We start from the raw sequence: 21,349 nt of genomic DNA, 5'->3' as shown, positions 1-21,349 counted from the left end.
TGCAAAGGAGATGGCGTAAGGAAAGGAATTCATCTCTGTCTCGCTAGAGCGAAATGAAAGCGCCCCTGGAAGTGTTTATTTCTCACTCACAACCTGCTAGATGTTTCAGTGTAGTCACCTGAGAGAATAAATCCATCCAACTGTGAACTTTACACCCTCCTTCCTTGCCCCGGTTTCACATGATCCAACAGGCTGTGAGATTTGGGAATTGTTGGAGATGACTGAAAGAAGGGATACACCACAGATAGAGGATCTCCTTGCTCAGGGGAAAACCCTATATATCTGCAAGATGATATTACAATGTTTCGCAACACTTAGCATAGACGCTTTCAGCAGTGACAACATAAACAAACGGTACTGCGCATGTGCATTAATCTGGCCCAAACTTAACTTCCGGCAGACTTGCGGAGACAATCCATAACAAGTAAATAATCTAGTAGCTGGTATTTCTTGCCAGTCAAAGAAAATAAATGTTACCTGGCCAAACTGAAATGTGACACTGCCAGACCCGTTGAACAAAATTGGAGACAAGATGTTCTACCGACGTGTCTGATTTACCGCAGTGTTAAAAAAACTGTGGCGAGCGCGACGGCGGGGTTTGATAAGGTTAACATAGCTCTCCTTATTAGCTAGGCTTCTTACATGCTTGCTAACCTTTTTTTAAGGTGGGTCTCCACATTGACAGCATGTTGGATGGATCTGTGCAGCGCTGTTTATGATACTAACCATTCAATACACAGACTGGTCTGCTGTCAATGTGTTTGCGAGAGAGAGAGAGAGAGCGTGCGAATATGCGCTGCACGCAACTTTGCAGTCAATTACAACTTTTCCCATCTTAAATTGTTAAAAACACGGAAATCAATATGTGGCGGTCAGCGCTGATAATGTGGTGGACTGCCACAAATAAATGTATGGGAAACACTGTACCGGTTATCACTCAGATAAACATAGGCTATTTTAATACCGCCGTCTCCCTCATAGGAAACCTTGACATTTTTAAAAATTGCGTTTGCTCCCTAGGTCAGGTTGCACCCCACAGCTCAACAACCTGCTCATCACTGCATTTGTAGTCAATGCCATATTATCCAGTAAACGCTAATAAACGAACAGAACGGAAGTTAACTTTGGGCCAGCTCATCACCATGGCAACACGTCTGATGAAATCGTCTATACATAAAATTAGCATACAACCTAACAAAAGCAAACGATTTGCTGAAGCAATCATGCAATTTATTGTGAATAAAAGTTTACAAATCATACAGTATGGTAAACATGTATTGAGGCAATAACATAGATTTAAGCAAAGTAGCTATAATCAGCCCCATTATCATAATTTGCATCAAAAGTAATTAAAATTCTTTGAAAGTGGACAAAAGAGACGGATTAAAACACTAGATGTAAATATGTGTCTGCCTCATCCACTTGTCATCCGATCGACCAAAACGCATCTTAAAATGTGTCTCTATAACACGCATTGTGTATTGTCATGCAATTTATACGCGAAAATTAGTTTGTACGTGCATATGATACGCAGTTTTCGCATGCATTTGATACGCGTGTAATACACACACACAACCCCACACCACTACCTAACCAACCCATGCATATCATATGCATGTAAAAACTCACTTTAGTTAAATTGCATGACAAACTGTGCTATAAAGACGCATTTAGTGTGATTGGGTTGTGTAAACAGGGCCTTTACAAAACTCAAATGAGAGATAATACTGTGTTTTTTAGATAGCCTTACATCCCCAGCACTTTCTTATATGGCATTATGGAGGAATTACAACAAAAAAATCAAGATTGATCAAGACATAACAAATGCACTGTGAGGCTTTGCTAGCAGACGTGTTTGTTTCAGGGGTCATGAAAGCGTCAGTGAACGGCCTTAGGATTACAACAGGCGTAGTTAACAAGAAAAATGTCTGGCACGCATTTCAATGCTAGAGTAATGTTAACGTGCAGAAATAAACACCTTTGAGGAATCACATTTAAATGTCAATGTGACTATTTTTACTTTTCTATTCAAGTTTATTTGATGTTTCAGGACCTTAGCCCTTACGAGGGGTCATGTGGTTGTGGTGTGGGGTATAATTGGCTTGCCGGACATCAAACAGCTCGCACCGTTACTAACATCCAAGATCGGAAGCAAAGAGAAGGAAGTTCCCGCAGCATTTAGAAAGTATGACCTTCAAGAATGTCTTACCTTCAAACACAATTCTTTGCTCCATTTTAATAAAACCAAACCGGTCAGGTAGACTAAAAAAAATAGTGTGCTTTAAACACATTGCTTTTTTTACGTGAAAACTGAAGGGAAAAAAATGGGAAAGATGGCAAAAAGAGTCCATCTAAAGCTTTGTTGGCGGCACACAATATATTGTGTCGTAGAAAACAAAATGATGATGAGCAAACACCTTCAACAAGGTCAAACTTAGTCTGTCATTGATAACAATTCAGTCACTGCATATTTATCATGATAATAGAAAGCATGAAACTATGCACCTGTTTCTGCAGATATAATTATAAAAGTAGCTTACCTCAAGGGCATCCAAGATGTAGGTGTCTTTGTTTCCACAGTATTTTCAATTTTGATATTTTTAGGTCAAACCGTTCTTGTCTGTCAGTCATATAATGGAGGTCTATGGTCACCACCTCAAAGAGCATGCACAGAGAAGTCCAAATTAAACATGATGTAATGACACGTAAATGTAAGTACACATTGATGGCCTAAGACACCAAACGAGCGGTTTGTGTGAGAAAATGAACAGCATTTATATCGTTTTTACCTCTTGTAACCACAGCCAATTTGTGGTTACAAGAGGTAACAACGATATAAATAATGTTTTTTTTTTTCTCACACAAAACACTCGTTTCATGTCGCCATCAATGTGTACTTACATTTATGAGTCATTAAATAATGTTTAATTTGGACTTCTCTGTGCATGCTCTTTGAGGTGGTGACCATAGACCTCCATTATATGACTGGCAGACAAGAACGGTTTGACCTAAAAATATCAAAATTGAAAATACTGCTTGGATGCCCTTGAGGTAAGCTAAAACATACCAAAAATTGATTTCAAAGTGAACTATCCCTTTAATGTTTTCTCTAAACCCGTTTTCTCTAAATCCAGATTAACTGAATAATCAGTTCATTAGGAAATTACTGAACAAAATGAATTAAAGAAGACAGAAACCAATGTAGGAAGAGTTACATTATTCTGCAAGTTACTGAAAAGCTATAGAGAAACAAACCTGATGAACTTGTGGCCCATGCCAAGACATCAACTTGAGAACAAATGCATTTAAGAGGCTGTTAAATGCACACAATTCAACCTTCACTAACTGATTTATCTAATCAAATATCATTTCATAACCTCTTATGAAAGTAAAACTGAACATGAAAAATAACTCCTGTGTTTAACAGCTCTGAAGTTCAGGATGAGCAACGAGGAAACACCTTTCCTAGAGGGTTTTTTTTTTTTGAGTTGTGCAAAAGTTTAATAGCAAACCACAGCTCTAAATTCCTGTAAAACTCAGAAGTAACCTCTTCCAAGCAGCACTTTGAAGTGAACTCCATTTGATGACATCTGTGGGAGCGGTGTACAAGCTGTTCTCCTCAAGCCACTTAGCATCCATTAAGCAAAGTTTGTCAAACTGGTTAAAGCCCTTTTCTTTGGAAATGAGCAAGACCATCACCGTTCAAACTAGTTTCAGATAAGCAATAACAAAATGGGATGATTATCCAAACAACCTGACAAAGACCATTCAATGGGCTCAGAGGTCACAAACCAAACAGTCATGAGAGATTTACATGACAGCTGTTTAAACCAAACAGTGCATTTGCAACTAATTATGGTTGTATTTTGTAGTCAAGTGGCATGAGCTTTTCTGAAGTATACTGAGATTAGTATTGATCTCGACGAGTGAAGTGAGGAAACTTTGAACTGATTTTAAAGGGACAGTTCACCTAAAAATGAACATTCTGTCATTATTTACACACCCTCAAGTTCTTCCAAATTTCTGAAACACAAAAGAGGATATTTTGAAGAATGTAGGTAACCTTACCAACATTCTTAAATATTTTCTTTGTGTTTAGCAGTAAAAAGGAAACTCTTAGCCTACAGGTCTGGAACCACATTCGGGTGAGTATAGCCTAAATGATGTCAGAGTTTTCATTTTTGGGTGGAGTATCCCTTTAAATCTCAGTTTGAGGGTGATGAAAACTCAATTTCAACGTTTTGTAACCTGCTTGTGCATATATATAGCAACAGCAAAATATTAGCTTACTCAAGGAAATATTTCCACAGTGCCATTTATCTCAATTTCCTTACAGGATAAGTTACAAATCTTAAAAGCAACGGCTGCAATCTTCCAGCCAATTTCAGATGATCTATTTCCAAATTATTTTAGTAAATGTGTTTTTCATGAAAGTAAACGGAAAATCTTTCGGGGGAAGTAGTAGAGGCGGCAGACAAAAACGCTGTTTGTTTATGCATTGTCAATTTCGGGCTTTTAGGCTTTTCATAAATTGTTTTGTGGAAAGACAACATCCCAAATACACTTTTAAGTGCATATTTTATTGGCCATTATCTATTTGTGTCTGTATTTTTCAATCAGGCCTCCAATACGCTTTAAAAGCCGTTTAACGTTACTCAAAATGAGTTTTTTTTTTCTTCTGCATGCACTGAGCCAGAAATCTCCACCTCAGGAGCTTTATATCAGTTTCATTCATATATATATCTTAGAGGAGCTTGTTCATACCAATAATTTGCCTGATTTTCTTCCTTTGTTTTTTTTTTCTTTTGCAATTCTTCAATCAGTCAACTGGAGACATATGATGATATCTAGTAGGCTAGTTAATTATTTGTTGTACCCTATTCACCAGGGGTGTCTTGGCTTAAGCTGTTAGAAGAATTACTCCATGAGACACCATTCATTATTGAAAAGTTTATGTGAAAAGTAATGTGCGTCAGTCAGTGTTTCGAGACGATGATTATTTACCAGCTCAAACTTCTAAAGCCGGTAAACGCGCCCCACGGCTATCATTTTGTCTAAAACATCTTGAAAGCGTCATTTGAAGTCAATATATCAAGAGATGAATGATGTTGGGTCAATATCGCGGAGTTTATAACAGTATTCATATGTTTTACATGTCCGATACCTATATGTGAAAACTTTCCTAACTTACCTGAGGTTTCGCTTTTAATTCAGAGCTGAATTTTAGTTACATTTCAAAAGCTTTAAGACTTCCGCATAACAAAAATTAGGCTATTTGCGATTCTTCCAGAAACATAAATGTTTAAAACTGTGCCGTACAAAAAACAATTGACACAAAATCAGAGGCGCATCATGTCAAATTCGGTCAGATCTTACCTGTTCTCGGTGTTTCAGGGAGTGATTTTACAGGTCCGATTTGCTTGAGTTGAAAAACTTTACGCACTTCATCGCAGTTCATTAAAGTCCCCCAACATGGACCGATGAAAACCGCTAAAAAGGAATAAACCAAAACAGCTCGCATCTCCATCTCCACAATCCAAATTCAAGAGTTTGTCCGTTCGGGTAAAAATTAGAAACGCGCGCGTATCGTTTAGATCTCGGAAAACTTGTTTAATAAAACCAGTGGTGATTTTAGGAGAATATATATATTTAAGAGATTGAGCATGTCTCTTGGGGAGGGTCTCGCGCAGGAAAACGAGCGCAATGAGTGTGTTGGTGAAAGACGGAGCTGTCAAGAGAGAATGGGCGGAATTAGTATAGAAGAGAAGATACGCTTCTGAACGATCTAACGTTACGAAGCGCTTCGTAGTCGGCTACACTACGTAGGCTACTAGCAGCTTATTTAGTTTTGTCGTGTCACGACAGTTTCCGAACATTTGACAGCTAAATAAGACAAAGACACAGTTTAAATTCTTAATAATAATAATAAACTAAGTTAGACTACACTAAATAGATACGCTCGTAAACATAAATCGCCTTTGCTTGAGGTGGTAACCCTAGCAACAGCTGCTCGGTTGAAGAGCAGTTGAAATCAGCATCGCAAAATAATAGATAACGTACATTTCTGGAAATAAAACATTTACCCCAGAGAAGTGCAAGTCCCTCAAATGGGTTGCAATAGAGCCATCTACTGGACAAGTACTGAAACTAGTTTTATAACTCTGGTTTGAGTTTGGTATCAAGTATGATAAAAATAATAATAATATATGGACAGTTACTCGCGTGCTCTACCTTCCTAAAGAACTAGACTAACGTTACATCCTCATTATTCCTTTCACCAGGGAAAAGGCCTAACTCATTTCCGAGAACGGGGCCTTTTAAAGGTATAGTCATCAAATGAAAACAGTAATTTACTCACGCTCAAGATCGGTATGAGTTTTTTCTTCTTCGGTTGAACACAAATGATAATTTGAAGAATGTAACAGTTGATGGACCTGAAAAAAAAACAAAAAAAAACAAAAAAAACAACACATACTTGGAAAATTTAGCCTATTTTGTATTCAACAGAAGAAAAGAAAAAAAACTCATACAAACTTGGAACGACATGAAGGCGAGTGAATTACAACATTTTAATTTTGGGGTGAATGATAATCTGCGTCAATTCCATTGCGATTTAAACTTTGCATGGGCCTACAGACCATCATCATCTCTAATCAGGCAGATTTAAAGGCTTTGGATACTTACAGACATGCTATACTTTACTGTGGAAAATCAAATAAAACATGTTCTCTTTTTAAAAATGAAAGTACTGCTCATCTTTACAGCAGGTCACACAAAACCTCCATGCATTCCACTGCACAGTAGCTGCACACCATGGCAATGTCCCATTAGAAAGAACTTCAGCTAGAAATGCACAGTAAATAATGGTTACTTTATGTAGACACTATGCATTTCTCATCAACCCAAACCATACATAGCATAGGAAAGGAATCTTCCACAACCCATGCAATAACCTCAAATTAATAATATATATATATATATATATATATATATATATATATATAAAAAATTACTGAACTTAAATATACAACCTTTAAATATACAACCTAAATTTTCATTCTAGAAGAAAATTTCAAATGGCACTTACAGGTTTTTGCATCTTAACTCTACATATACATACATACATATACATACATACACATATATATATACATACATACATATATATGAATATATATATATATACATACATATACATACATACATATATCCCCTACAAATAGGAATTAAGACCACACCTCTGCATTAAGCATGTTTGCTAAGAGGGATGCCGGATAACTTTACTTACTCTGCATTTTTATAATTGGATTTAACCAATCGAATGATCTGCGTATGGACAACAGGGTTAAATTTATCTGTTCATGTTGGTCCAGTATTAGCCAAGTCAAACCCAAACCAATCACTAATTAAATGATGGTTAATTAACAGCCCAGATTTCACACATTTACATCTTGCATGCTGTAAGAGTCAGTGAGAAAATATGACAGAGTAAAGACAACAGTAAGATAATGTACCTCTTTCTCTTTTATTGAATAGGCAATTACAAAAAAAAAAAAACATTTGAAGTCTAACAAGTTTTAAGTCTAACAATCCATAAAAATATTTTCAAGACCCAATCAATTGAATATTATATACGTGCATACATTTATATGCATGTTTGTGTACATGTTGGAACTTCCAACAAAAAATAAACCATACTTGTGGGGTACAATCTCCTCAATCCTCTACAGGCCGGGACAAGTGCAATACCTTCCAATCACAGCATTGCTACCAATCCCAACCTGTGCAGAAAGGGACCAAACGGCTCCAAAGATGTTCTCGGATGTGTGCTGCCACGGTCAGTTTTGCATGGATTTGCACAGCGCTGTCTTAAAAGCTGAATGCAAACCAGCAAAACTGACCGGGGTCCAGCAAAGTTACAGAGAGTGTATAGAGACCCTGGGAGTGCCTGCAAAAGTCTTCAGATCCCAGATGCATTTAGCTAGAAGTACTTCAAGTGCTCACACTGCAGTAGATGACAGAAATACTACCTGCACTATAAGCACTTTAGCACTGCTGAAACTAACACATTGACACCATTGGAAGGTTTATTTACAAGAAACAAAGGAAAATAAGACACCTCAGATTTCAAATCAAAAGTGGGAAACGTGGAGAAGCAGCAGGCCACCATCAGTTTTGCATAGATTTGCACAACTCCCGTTTTCTTGTAGTGCAACTATGCAAAACTAGCAGAGAACTGCACCAAAAAAACTAAAAATAAGGGGGGTAAAAATTACTTAATTCAAAAATATGGATGCAAGTCACAGTCCCTCGTGCCAGAAGGAGCACTTAGGGCAGTAGGTGCTAGTCTACTTCACTATCTGCACTAGATGCACCTTAGCACAAAGCCGTTATACTCAAAACACTGGGTTATTTTTTGCTACTCAAACCCTGGGTTGAGCCTGTTGGGACATTTTTACCATGGTTGGGTACGGCGTCTTGGTGAGGAAGGGTGCTTGGATGAGGGCAAAGGTAATGGCCAAGTGTATTGCTAGAAGTGCCTCCACTGCAGTAGATATTACATAATACTACCTGCACTGTAAGCACTTTGACAATACACTGACACGAACCACACTTCACGTCAAGAAAGTCCAATGGATGAAAGTCTCCAGAGAACTTGCGGAGAACTACTCCCATCTTTCCTGAGGTTTCTGAGAGAGGAGAAATAATTGAATTAGTTAATTGCCTGCATAATAATTCAGATTCAAAAGAGAAAACTAGTAAATGGGATTGACTTTCTATAGGCTAGTACTATATGAGCGAGGGCCTCATGGCAAAGCACATGTCACACGGGCACTGCGGTACCATGTATATCCAACTTTGACGGTGTCTCACTCGTTTAAAAGAGGCAACTCCACCAAACCATCATTACCTACTTCACTCCCTCCGTTTTAGAAGGTGTATTTCACAATCAATTTCCAAGTTATGAGAACTAGAGTTGAGCGAGTGATAGAATTGCGCAGCCTGCGGACCGCGCGCGCCGTGACGCATGCGCAGTGAACGCCACCCGATCACCCCCTCCCCCAACCCGAAACATTCTGCACTAACATGGCGCCGTTGAGTTCACGAACCGGATCATTCTTCGCATAAAAACTAGTATGATAAACAACAAATAATAAGTTTCATGTGTCAAGCAGGTATAAACAACAGAACGGGTTTGGGAAATAAAGTGGCGCGCAGTTGATTTCGCGTACAATCGATATTGAGGACAGCGATAGCAGCCAATGCTAAGGTAGCTGGCTAGGATTCCGTCTTAAACACAAATTCAGTACATATTAAAAACATCGAAATGTTTTAACGTCAACCAAAAATGGTGTTAGTGTTATTTACACGAAGTGAAACTAGCCAAGTTAGCAGTTAAACTACAATAGCTAGAGCAGGCTAGCTCCATCCATTCCCTGTTAAAACTTATCTTGACTAAAACCCAACAGGAGGATTGACTTTAATAAAATTTCAACATTTCACACGTAATCTTTAACTTAAAACAAAACGTAATCGCACAAAGAGGGGTGTTTTTGTCCCGCGCGCCGTTGCTAAGCTAGCCTGTGCGCGCGCGGCCTACGCATCCCCCCATGTGCTACTGCTTTGTTCTGGAGGCACTTTAACTCGCACGCGCAACAGAACGAGAAAACATCACTCTACAAGTCTAAAAACAACTTAATTCGCATTCCACAACGCGAACGCGTATTAATGATGCGAATTAACGCACATCGCGCAGGCGTGTGGTGAAATTAAATAGTTGGTAGTTGCATTGCACCAAGCATGCTTTTCAAATCTCCCACATTCTCCACAACTATGGAGGTGGAGAGGACTACCATGCGCCACTTACTACATTGTTTGTCTCACCACCGTCGCCGCTTGCAATAGCCGAGTTACGAAATCATGCGCGGAAAACATCTCGCACGCGTTTAAGCGGGAAAACGCGATTTAGTTTGGGAGACTAAAAGCGAGAAAAAATTAACAACAGGTTCCTAGTCAATAACGCACAGTAAGACACTCACCAGTGAAATCCACCATCTTCACTCACTTGCCGTTTACAGCCACAGCTCTGGACAAATCTGCGAAACTGGTGCGTAAACTTAAAAGTAGGACCGCGATCGAGTGCGACGATCGCGGCGCGCGTGCAAAGCGAAATGAAACTTCTGGCAAAACGACTTTCTTGATCATAGTAAAAATGCAAAAGTGGCGCGAACGCGACCTGCCGTGAACCATGTGGGTGAATGAAGGGCGGCTCCCGTTGAACGTAAATATCTACAACCCCCAATTCCTCATTAGCATAAATAAACTACTTCCGATCTTTAGTCCTCCAACCAATCGAAAAGAAAGCATTGGCCCAAGAAAAAGAAAAGGAAACAGGCATGGGCGTTTAGATGTCCCTATTAGTCGTGCGATAAATAATAACAATAATAATAGTAAAGCAAATCATAGTCAAAACTGAGAAGCGAAAAACAAGTGACGTTTCAATATAAAACTAAAATGTTTACATTTAAATAATGTTAATAAGTCGGCTAGAAATAACTTTTTGATAAAGGCAGATATATCATAAATCAATGTAATAATATAATATGTTTAATATAACAATATTCATACATACGATTAAAAAATGAATCACAGAAAGATAGCCTATTAATAAAATGTAGGCTATTGAGTAACGAATACTGTACCTCTTTCCTGGTTATTTTCAGTGGATGAAGTAATTTAGAAATCAGAGCATCAAATTATATTTATTATAAAACAATGTTAAATTATAGATCAATGCCTTAGATATCAGTGAATGCACATTTTTCAAAGAGTGAGGATTTTTGTATATTAATACATAGGCTATACACACGATTTTTTTTTTTTAAAGTGGATCATAAAAAAATTACTAATAAAATGTATTGAGTAAAGAATATAACTTTTCCTCTCCTTGTCAAACTGGTTATCTTCAGTTGATCAGATCAGAAATTATATTCAGAAATCAGTGCATTAAATGGTATTTATTATAAATCAATATTAAATTATAGATCAATGCCTTAGCTAGAATGCAGTTTTCAGAGAGTGAGGACATTTTTAATATAACAATATACATAAAGTTTTTTTTTAAAGTAACGTGAATAATAAAAATAATAGTAACAAACATACATTTTTCTCTCCTTTAATAACTCCATGATTATAATTTTTTTCAGTCAACAAATAGCCTAAATTATACTCATAGCATGAAATTAGAAACGAGAGCATTAAATTATATGAGCATTACACCATTGTATAAATAACGATTAAATGTAAATAATAAAATTCTTTTATTTTATTTGGTAAAACTTTACAATACGGATTCGTATTAATTAACACTGCAGCGATACATTTATTAAAGTATTTATTAATCTAACAGCTGTTCATTGTTTGTTCATGTTAGTTCAGGTATTAACGAACGCATGCTGTGGAAGTGCAGTTCATTATTAGATGTGATGGACAATTGTCGAAAACCCCTCAAGGGGCTTAATAAGGGGCAATTTCCATAGAAACAATTTTATTTAACAAATTAAAAACATGTAGTTAACTAATGAAACCTCATTGTAAAGTGTTACTGTTTTCTGGGTTGGTTTAACCCAATTTTGGGTCAAATATGGACAAACCCAAATGCTCATTTAAAAATGTAACCCAAAGGCTGGGTTTGGGTCAAAACAGAGTGTAAGAATAATGTTTGTTTTTGCAACCCTTGTCCCTTTTGTATTGTTTGTTTGTCATGTTTTCAGTTCATGATTCCATGATATTCAAAGAGAAAAAGAGACACATGATGTGCATCTGCTGTATTGTTCAAACATAATGCGCTCATGTTAACTTGAGAAGTCAAATTGGAATTCCCTTTGATAAAGCAATGCATGTTTTCGTCTTTGTTCGTCAGAAAGTCTTGAGACACAAGTGTTGGAGTGAGCAGATCTGGCGCTTGATCGCTGGCTCGTAACCTTCCCAACCCCCACCCCAATTCACTACTTTGAGAGCGGGGCCGTTCGGCTCAATGGGGGCAGGTTTCAGGCCTCACGGGCGTGGGGGTCACATTCGGCTTAAGGCTGCCTCTTGGTCAACACCCCGTTCCCCTGTGTCTCTGGACAAAGGATGCAATTCCATTTTGGAGGGAGGGAAGGAAGGAAGGAGGGTGGACATATGAAGCTCACAGACCTGGAAACAGAAAAGAGGGGAGGGGGTGAGAGAAATCACTCTATGGTCCTGAGAAAGGAAAATAAAAGTAGACGGAGATGAGAAATAAAGAGCGAGGAAGAGAGGATAAAGAAGAAGGAAGTTTAAAAATCCAGCATGTGAAGCAGGAAGAAGGACCAGGATGTTCCTTAAAACCCTCCCTTTTTTGTTGCTTTACTCTCTCACTGTATCTTCCTCCTCTCTTAAAATGGCAGCAGACTCCTCCCACTTCAGGGGGCCAGCCACATTTTTTTTGTTGTTGTTGTGTTGAAATAGCAAGGCAGGATTTGTCAGTGTTGGTGACCCGAGGTCAACAGACTCACCTCGCTCTACCACAGTCCATTCATCTGAGAAATCTCACACGCACACCACCCGGGCTTTCTTAGCCAGATCAACAAAACAGCTTTTTAGAGAGATGAAAAATGGCTATAAACTTTCCGGTAGTTGTTTTACATTATTTATTTAAGCATGGAGATTATCCAAGGGTTTAAAGTTCAGATGCATTTATTATTTAAACTAATTTGGAGTTATGTTTAATACACTCTAAAAAAAAAAAAATGCTGGGTTGTTTTAACTCAATTTTGGATCAAATATGGACAAACCCAGCTGCTGGGTTACATTTTTAAATTGCATTTTTAATCCAACGTTTGGGTTTGTCCATATTTGACCCAACATTGAGTTAAAACAACCCAGCATTTTTGATTATATTATTTTCTTGTTCAAAACTAAGTGAGCATCATTACAATTTCTAATAGTATCGATTTTAAACAGACAACTATTCACTCTAAAAATCTGGGTTTTTATGGACCAACCCAATTGTTGGATTAAAAATGCTATTTATAAATGTAACCCAACGGCTGGGTTTGTCCATATTTGACCCCAGATTGGGTTAAAACAACCCAGCATTGTTTTAGTGTGGCATTAGCTGTTTTTCATATACGCAAAATCTGTTCATGATGGAGATAATCTGCAGGAGAAGCATTGAACAAAAACACACTGAACTGATTCTTCCAGATGTACAAAAACAAACAAATTACAGAGCATTTAATTGTTCTTGCGAGTTTCTGCCAAACCACTTCAAATATTGTTTTACACACTCTCAAGATTCTGGGTTGTTTTAACTCAACTTTGGGTCAAATGTGGACAAACCCAAACGTTGGGTTAAAAATGTAATAAAAAAAAAAATTAACCCTATGGCTGTTGTCTATATTTGACCCAAATTTGGGTTAAAACAACCCAGAAATTTTTAGAGTGCAAGTAGTTGTAAACACAATGTTTGCTGCTCTGTCATAGTTCACAATATATATATATATATATATATATATATAATCTTTTTTATGTACACTGTAATAAATATTGTTGTATTATTCACATCATTTGATTGAATCATAATTTGGGTGTAATAATGTATTTTTACCTCATGCCAGTTCATTTTCGTGATATACGTGTAACGAAAAAATAACCAGTTGTGCCCTAAAAACTGTCATGTTGTAACATATAAATAAATAGTTTTTATTTGAAGCAAAAATATTTCTTTATACACTCTAAAAAATGCTGGGTTGTTTTAACCCAGTTTTGGGTAAAATATGGACAAACCCAACTATTGGGTTAAAATTATCATTTAAAAATGTAACCCAATAGCTGGGTTTGTCCATATTTTACCCAAAATTGGGTTAAAACAACCCAGCATTTTTTAGAGTGACTGAGTCAAAGGAAAATAGCAAAAGAAATGTTTACCAGTTCAAATATCAAGGTGCATTTTTTATAGCCACAATTTCTATTTTATTGTTGTTTGTATTAATGCAAAGTGCATTAAAAAAATTATTGAATTCCAGCTGATGTTTTTTTTTTTATTTGAACTTGTTTCTATTAATGTCTAACTTTAATCGTTTCGTTTTAGCATGTGGGGTGTTCAACTTTTTTTTTTTTTTTTTAATGAGCGATCGTTTCGCTTGATAAGACCCTTATTTACGTCTGGAATCGTTTAAAGCCCTTTGAACAGTGCAGTTTGCACTGAAACTGTCTTTTGGACCTTGAACCGTTTGGTTCCCATTGAAGTCCATGATATGGTCGACTGAAGAAAGAAAGACATGGATATCTTGTATGACACGGGAGTGAGTACATTATCAACAAAAGTTTTTTTTAAAAGTGAACTACTCCTTTAAGGTTTTTGATGAAAACATTCCAGGATTTTTCTCCATATAATGGACTTCAATGGGAACCAAACGGTTCAAGGTCCAAAAGACAGTTTCAGTGCAAACTACAAACTGTTCAAAGGGCACTTTAAAAAATTCCAGACGATGAATAAGGGTCTCATCAAGCGAAACAATCGCTCATTTAAAAAAAAAAAAGTTTAAGTTTATAAGCTCATCTGTTCTGTGATGCACGTTTGTGACTCTCCTGTTCGAACTCGTTTATCAAAAGGAACAAATCCTTTTTTCATGTCATTTGGTTCATTCAAGGAATGAAATGAACGAGTTGACTCTGGAAAAGATTTGTTCATTTTTTCGCTTGATAAGACCCTTATTCACCTTCTGGAATGGTTTAAAGCCCTTTGAACAGTTTGTAGTTTGCACTGAAACTTTTTTGGACCTTGAACCGTTTGGTTCCCATTGAAGTCAATTATATGGAGAAAAATCCTGGAATGTTTTCATCAAAAACCTTAATTTCTTTTCGACTGAAGAAAAAAAGACGTGGACTTCTTGGATGACATGGGGGTGAGTAAATTATCAGAAAAAGTTTTTTTTTTTTTTTTTTTTAAATGAACTACTCCTTTTTAAGTTACCACAACAGTTTAATAATCAATAATTTAATTACAACTACAACATGTTGCAGAATAATGTAATATATGAATGAATAATAGCCTATGAAGAACCTTTGAGCCAAAAGGGTTCTTTCTTGTCATTATAGAACCTTGTTTAGCATAAAATGTTCTTTGGAGTCGAGTAAAGAACCCTACGCTTCATATATAGAACCCCAATGAACCCTTTTTTCTAAGAGTTTAGAAATAATGTCTCTTCTGTATTAGAAAAAATATATGTAGAAATAATAAATAACTAAAGGAAATACCTCCAAATTGAACAAAAATAGCCCTCACAAACTTTAAAAACGAACTAAATATATTCATATCGTTAGTTTTCTTCCTCTTTATCCTGTCTTTCTTCCTCATCCTCCTTGTTTGCCCATCTATATTTTGCCGTAGAGCTGATCTCAGCAGTTTTTTGAAAACCGGGACATTTTCATCACTTTATAAACAAAACAGGCCATGACAGGACTTGGTCACCTTAGATAAATGTGGTCATGACTGCATCTAAAATGATGAACCACTTGAACCGCTTTAAAACATTTACTGGAAACGCAGCAGTAAGAAGGCACTCGGTATCATTTAGGATTCTGGTCATCCTACACACAATCTCTTCACTTCCACCATGGGAGATGTTAGCAGAGCATCCCGACGCGCACGTCATGTTTCAGGGATAGTTTGTCCCTCGGGTAATAAGGCACTGAATGATAGTTAAACAGGGAGGAGGGTTGAGGTTTAAGCTTAGTTTGGATGTTATTATAATTGTTATATTGACTGGAGAGAGTGCCAAGGCACATTGTATTGCATTGCTGTGATAAGCTGTACTAATATGGATGACAATAAACTTGAACTGAAAAAAAAAAAAAAAAACTTTTGCTGATAATTTACTCACCCCCATGTCATCCAATATATCCATGCGTTTCTTTCTTCGGTCGAAAAGAAATTAAGGTTTTTGATGTAAACATTCCAAAATTTTTCTCCATATAATGGACTTTAATGGGGTCCAAACGGTTCAAGGTCCAAAAGACAGTTTCAGTGCAAACTGCAAACTGTTCAAAGGGCTTTAAACGATTCCAGACAATGAATAAGGGTCTTATCTAGCGAAAAGATTGCTCAAGTTTTATAAGTTTTATAAATGGTCAATGGCTCAATAGTCAGACAGTTGAAGGTACCCATTAATTTGTTTACCAACATTCTTCAAAATATCTTTTTTATGGTTCAACAGAAAGCCATAGATATGTGAAACGAGTAAATTATGAAAACATGTTCACTTTTAGGTGAACTATCCCTTTAAGTGAGCTTACTAAAACACTTTACTGCCACCCAGTGGTTCAGTACAGTACTACAACACTATGCTGTTTGTTTACAATAACACCGAATGAACACACTCTTTTTTCCCAAAAGGGATATACACTCATAAGCTGCAGTATCAGACATTTGCAGGCTGTGGGAATGTATATTGAATCACTCTTGTCTCGAGTTGCAAGTATGTGAATTCTGAATTGTAGGTTCATCGGATCAGCATAAGTTTTTTAAAATCTTCAAAACTTGATGTTTTTAAAAAGTAGCCTTGCTTAAAAAGACCCGAATGAAATATTTATTTTTAAGATTGTAAACTCCACAAGTAACATTACATGATAACACTCAAAGCTTTAGTTGTAATTTAAGTTTTACTTGGCGATTCAGTGATAAGTGTAAAATATAGCACTGCCATCGATGATTGATGCGATTTGCTGTTGAAATATCTCAAATCCGTTTCACAGACTAATTTTGATTTAATAATACAACACAATTCACATTTATTCACGATAGCCGACATAATTGACATAAATTGCTTTATAAATGTTAGATCAATCTGTTTTAGGTGACTGATAAACCAAGTAGGCCTAGGCTAGCCTAATCTGTCCATAGCTATGTCAGAAATGTATACAATTAGCAAGTCATACAGTTAGCTAATATCACATTTAGGCAGAAACAATGAGGTATTTAAAGCTATTTTTAGCCTACAATATAATAATAAGAAATCGATTCCTGAATAAAACGAACGAGTGAGTGTCTAAATGCATAAACTAAGAAATGAACTCCAAGCAACACAATGTTAAAAAATATAATGAAGAAATTAAGACCTCAAATATGTTAAGCACAAAGGTAAATGTATGAAACCGCGCTGCTGATGCGAGTTAATTTCTACAGTTGAGTGTGAGTGTGTGTGTGTGAGACTGATCACAGTGGGAATGACTCACTTTAGTGGCTCCCTCTTCTGGTCATTATCGAGTACTGAAGTCTAAAAGAGTAGAATCGCTTTTTAGTCCAGCGGTTGTCCACCTTTTGGATTCTACATTTGTTCAACATAGAAACGAGAAATATTGATATATTTGATTAAATATTTAAAATGTTGTGACTCCAGAAATTGAAGAACTGGCCTTCAATGAAAAATTATGGGGAATGAACTGAAGCTTACATCAAATTATGAGGAATGTAGCTTAGGCCTAACATCGTGTGTGAGTGAAACCATTTTAATTTACACTAGAGTTAAACTGTGGGAAATCATAATATTTTGACTGGTAGTGTATATCGAGAAGCTCAAATATCTACTTAAAATCATTTTGCCATGTTTGCATGCTTTTGTGGAGGGTTTATATGTCATACACTTTGACTATTTGTTGTTGACATAATTCCAACTATGACTATTTGATGAGAACTGGATCATGACATCATCGTTTTCCGCACAGCTGCTATATAATTATAATCTTTACAACGGAACTGAATCAACACTGAACTGAATTCATCTGAACAATATTTTCTTTTATTTCTACCCTGTTTGGATCAATCTTCCTGTTCATCTCTGTAAGCTGCTTTGAAACAATCTGTATTGTAAAATGCACTAAACACTTGACTGTACTCATATTGTATATGATTTTACCCCTGTATGTTCCCACAGCAACCATAATAAGGGAGAAGGAGGGAAAAATAATGATAAATTGTCTGGAGCTTTGGTTCATTTGCCTCAATTTATTTAATTTAGACAGATTTGCCATAGCATGCCGCTGTAGCAACTACATCAGTATCTATCATCTCTCAAACTAGGAGCTTTTACTCATAAGAGGAGCCAGATGTAAGATGACAAACACTTTGCATCTTGTGTGTCTCAACTCAAAAGATCATCAATCTCACATTTTCTTGACAGCGTGGCAGTATCATCAGACAGGGTCTTTATTCTTTATGGTTTAGTATCGTCAGACAGTAAAACGATATTATTTACTTATAGTGTACCGTGGTGCATGGCATTTTTTTTTAACACTATATGAGTAACATTTGTGTAGCTTAGACAATAAAGCAATGGTAAGATGCAGAAAATGTACACCTTGAATGCATTGAGAATTGCTTTGGATAAAAGCATATACATGTAGATTAAATAAATATCTGTCAAGGTTATTCAAGTATAGAGTGAAAACTGATCAATATCTCAGAATTTGAAAGTCCCCACCACATAGATTTTTTTTTTCTCAGAAGTGCACATAAAAAAAACTCAAGATGGTTATCTTTGACAATTCAGATAACAGGAGTATAACAAGAGGCATTTGATTATGATCTCATAATCCTCAGCAGATATCCTGATATACTCAAGTCCCTTCAAGAGTGCCCTTTTACATTCACAAGAAGGCACTTCAAGCAGTCCAAGTGCGTCTTATTAAATGTCTGTTGATTAATGTTACTGGATGGTGCAATTATTGTTGGGTCTTTGACTAATTGTCTTTGTTGCTTTTTGTAAGTCATTTTGGACATATGTGTCTGATAAATGCATAAATGTAAATATAGCTACTCATATTGCAATCACACCTAATAATTCAATTCACATTTATTTGTAGCGCTTTTCACAATTTACTCATCATTTCAAAGCAGCTTAACAGAAAATGCATGAGTCCACATAAAATTTAGTCATCTCTTATGCGTTTTAGAAATGTAGGCCTACATGTACAAAATCACAGTAAGCTAAAAATTTATTTTTAAACAATGCATTTAAGGCAGAAATAATGAGCTAATTTAAGCAATGAATACTTGATAACAAATGGTTGTGACGTTTAGAAAATGTAGCATTGCATTTTTTTTTTATTGTGTGTATTTTATGATATTAATTGTTTTTGTTGTAAAGCACTTTGTGACCCTATACCTGTGAAAGGTGCTATATAAATAAACTTTTACTTACTTACTTTACTTACTTACATATAATGCATTTCTTGTACACGTATAACCTGATGCAATCAAATCAAATGTATCTGTTGCAAATTTAGTTAAATTAAGGGTAGGCCTAAGGGTCTGTTTACACGACACCATATTCAACTAAAAACGTAAAACATGATGCGTTTTATTCGTTCATTTACACGACAATTGCGTTTTAGGTTGATGAAAACACAAACTTTTTAAAACAGGTTTCAAAGTGCAAGATTTTGAAGATGTTTGTGTAAAAAACGGAACCTCAAATCTCTGAAACGACGACGTCATGCATGCACATGCGTATAGTAGCCTATACAGAGTTTCATTGCCATCTAACGGCCTGGCAGCAGAATACAGCGCTTTTAGTTGTTTTCATGTGTGAATGGGGATCGTTTTTTACATAACAACAATATAACCTAAAAATGTGAAAGTTTTTCGACCACAACATTGTCAAACCGATCCGCGAAAACGTCTTTAAAAAGGGCTGTATTCCGCTCTCTGGTCAGTAGTTGGCGATGTCACTTTGTAAAGAGACACACGACTTTTATTTTTTATTTTTATTTAATTAAAAGGCACACGACTGAACACGTAATACAAATGCGCATGACGTCACAGGTTTCAAAAATTCGTGGTTTATATATATATATATATATATATATATATATATATATATATATATATATATATATATATATATATATATAGGCCCTATATATAACGCACTGGAAAAGCAAACTTTTGAAAACAGGTTTCAAAATAAACGTTTTTTTTTTTGAAAAATATACCATTATCATCATGATAATGGTATATTTTTCAAAAAAAACGTTCACTTTGAAACCCGTTTTCAAAAGTTTGCGTTTCCAATGCCCCAAAAAAGCAGGTCATGTAAATGCCAAATCACATAAAAAAAAGAAAAAAAAATCTTTTCTATGGATTTCACCCAAAATAGGAAATTTTGCCAACATTCACATTTATAATGTTTCTACACAAAACCCCCACTTGTTCCTCACATTTAAACACATCTCACTGGGATTGATTGCAAGCTGATACATGTCATCATTAACATAAATCAGATGAGATTACATTTCTAAAAACTACACATCCTCCTCAGCCTGGAGCAGATATTTAATGATTATTCATGAAACCATACTTTTTATAGTCATAAACCACGCAAATATGTCTTATTGGACCAAAAATATTGACTTAATGCAGGTAGTGAAAAAGATGTTCGTAAGCACACACATTTCCAAGTTGGAGCTTGGAGGTAAAATGTGAAATTTCAACTAAAAAAGTTTTGCATAAGCATATGTCCAGTCCTCCATTTCGGATTTGTGGGCCAAAAACCAGAGGCTGCATGCTAGATATGATCATGAACAAATCACCTCAAAAGTTCACTCTATCGCCTATAGATGTTTTATTCATTTGACCGAGGGATTAATGAGCACCATCCAAATGAATCTCTTCACGTAAGTGCTTTCATCTTGACAATGTCTCTCTCCACCACAAAAGTTAAATGGCTTTACCGTTTCTTTTCACCGGAGTCATTGCGTCTTTATGTCCACTGAAGTCGTTTCTGCGGTCTGCTTAATAATTGCTGGCGGTGATTAGGTGTGTGTTCTGATTTGAGCCCATCTGAAACGGCTGTGAGATTGATCTGTGGCACGCTGGAGACAATTAAAGCGATTAATCGACTGCCAGATTAAAGTGTGATTGGAAACGTGCCTCCGAAGAAAGTGACTCTTGAATCTGTCTGAAACTTCAGGCTTATAATGATAATATTTATTTGAACTGAATCGCTGCACATTATAAATATCAAACGCAGATTAGATATTGAGTGAAACTATTTTGAAACAAATGCTAATTTCCAAAAAATATCACCAGTAAAAAAATATGTTACTTTAGTATTAGCTACTATATATATATATATATATATATATATTATACACTCTCAGAAAAAAAGGTACAAAAGCTGTCACGGAGGCTGTACCTTTTCAAAAGGTACACTTTTGTACCCAAAGGCTGCATGTTGCTACCTTGCGGTACATATTAGCACCTAAATTGGACATATTAGCTACTGAAATGTACACATTAACCCCTAAAATGTACATATTAGCA

General features: G+C 36.2%; 1 protein-coding gene and 1 long non-coding RNA gene across 3 annotated transcripts in view; both read right to left on the bottom strand.

Moving 5' to 3' along the window:
* gpc5a (glypican 5a) overlaps positions 1-5,966 on the bottom strand; it is a 176,985-nt gene extending 171,019 nt beyond the window's left edge. Inside the window, exon 1 of one of the 2 annotated variants that reach the window (XM_089132551.1) lies at positions 5,377-5,966. In XM_089132551.1, the coding sequence (XP_088988677.1) occupies positions 5,377-5,527 (151 nt within the window). In that variant the 5' untranslated portion in view covers positions 5,528-5,966. Of the gene's footprint in view, positions 1-118; positions 259-5,376 lie in introns of those variants that run through there. The other variant, XM_089132552.1, reaches the window with a different exon arrangement.
* Positions 5,967-11,813: 5,847 nt separating this feature from the next.
* LOC120460480 (uncharacterized) lies at positions 11,814-20,861 on the bottom strand. Its single transcript, XR_005617964.2, has 2 exons — positions 20,758-20,861; positions 11,814-12,198 (listed from the first exon to the last, which is right to left on the bottom strand). It is a non-coding gene; the product is annotated as an uncharacterized LOC120460480 (long non-coding RNA).
* Between the last annotated feature and the right edge of the window lie 488 nt (positions 20,862-21,349).

This window comes from Pimephales promelas, chromosome 6, assembly GCF_988280905.1.
Source record: "Pimephales promelas chromosome 6, fPimPro1.hap1.1, whole genome shotgun sequence".
Lineage (NCBI taxonomy): Eukaryota > Metazoa > Chordata > Actinopteri > Cypriniformes > Leuciscidae > Pimephales > Pimephales promelas.
This window is presented reverse-complemented; position numbering and strand designations above follow the sequence as displayed.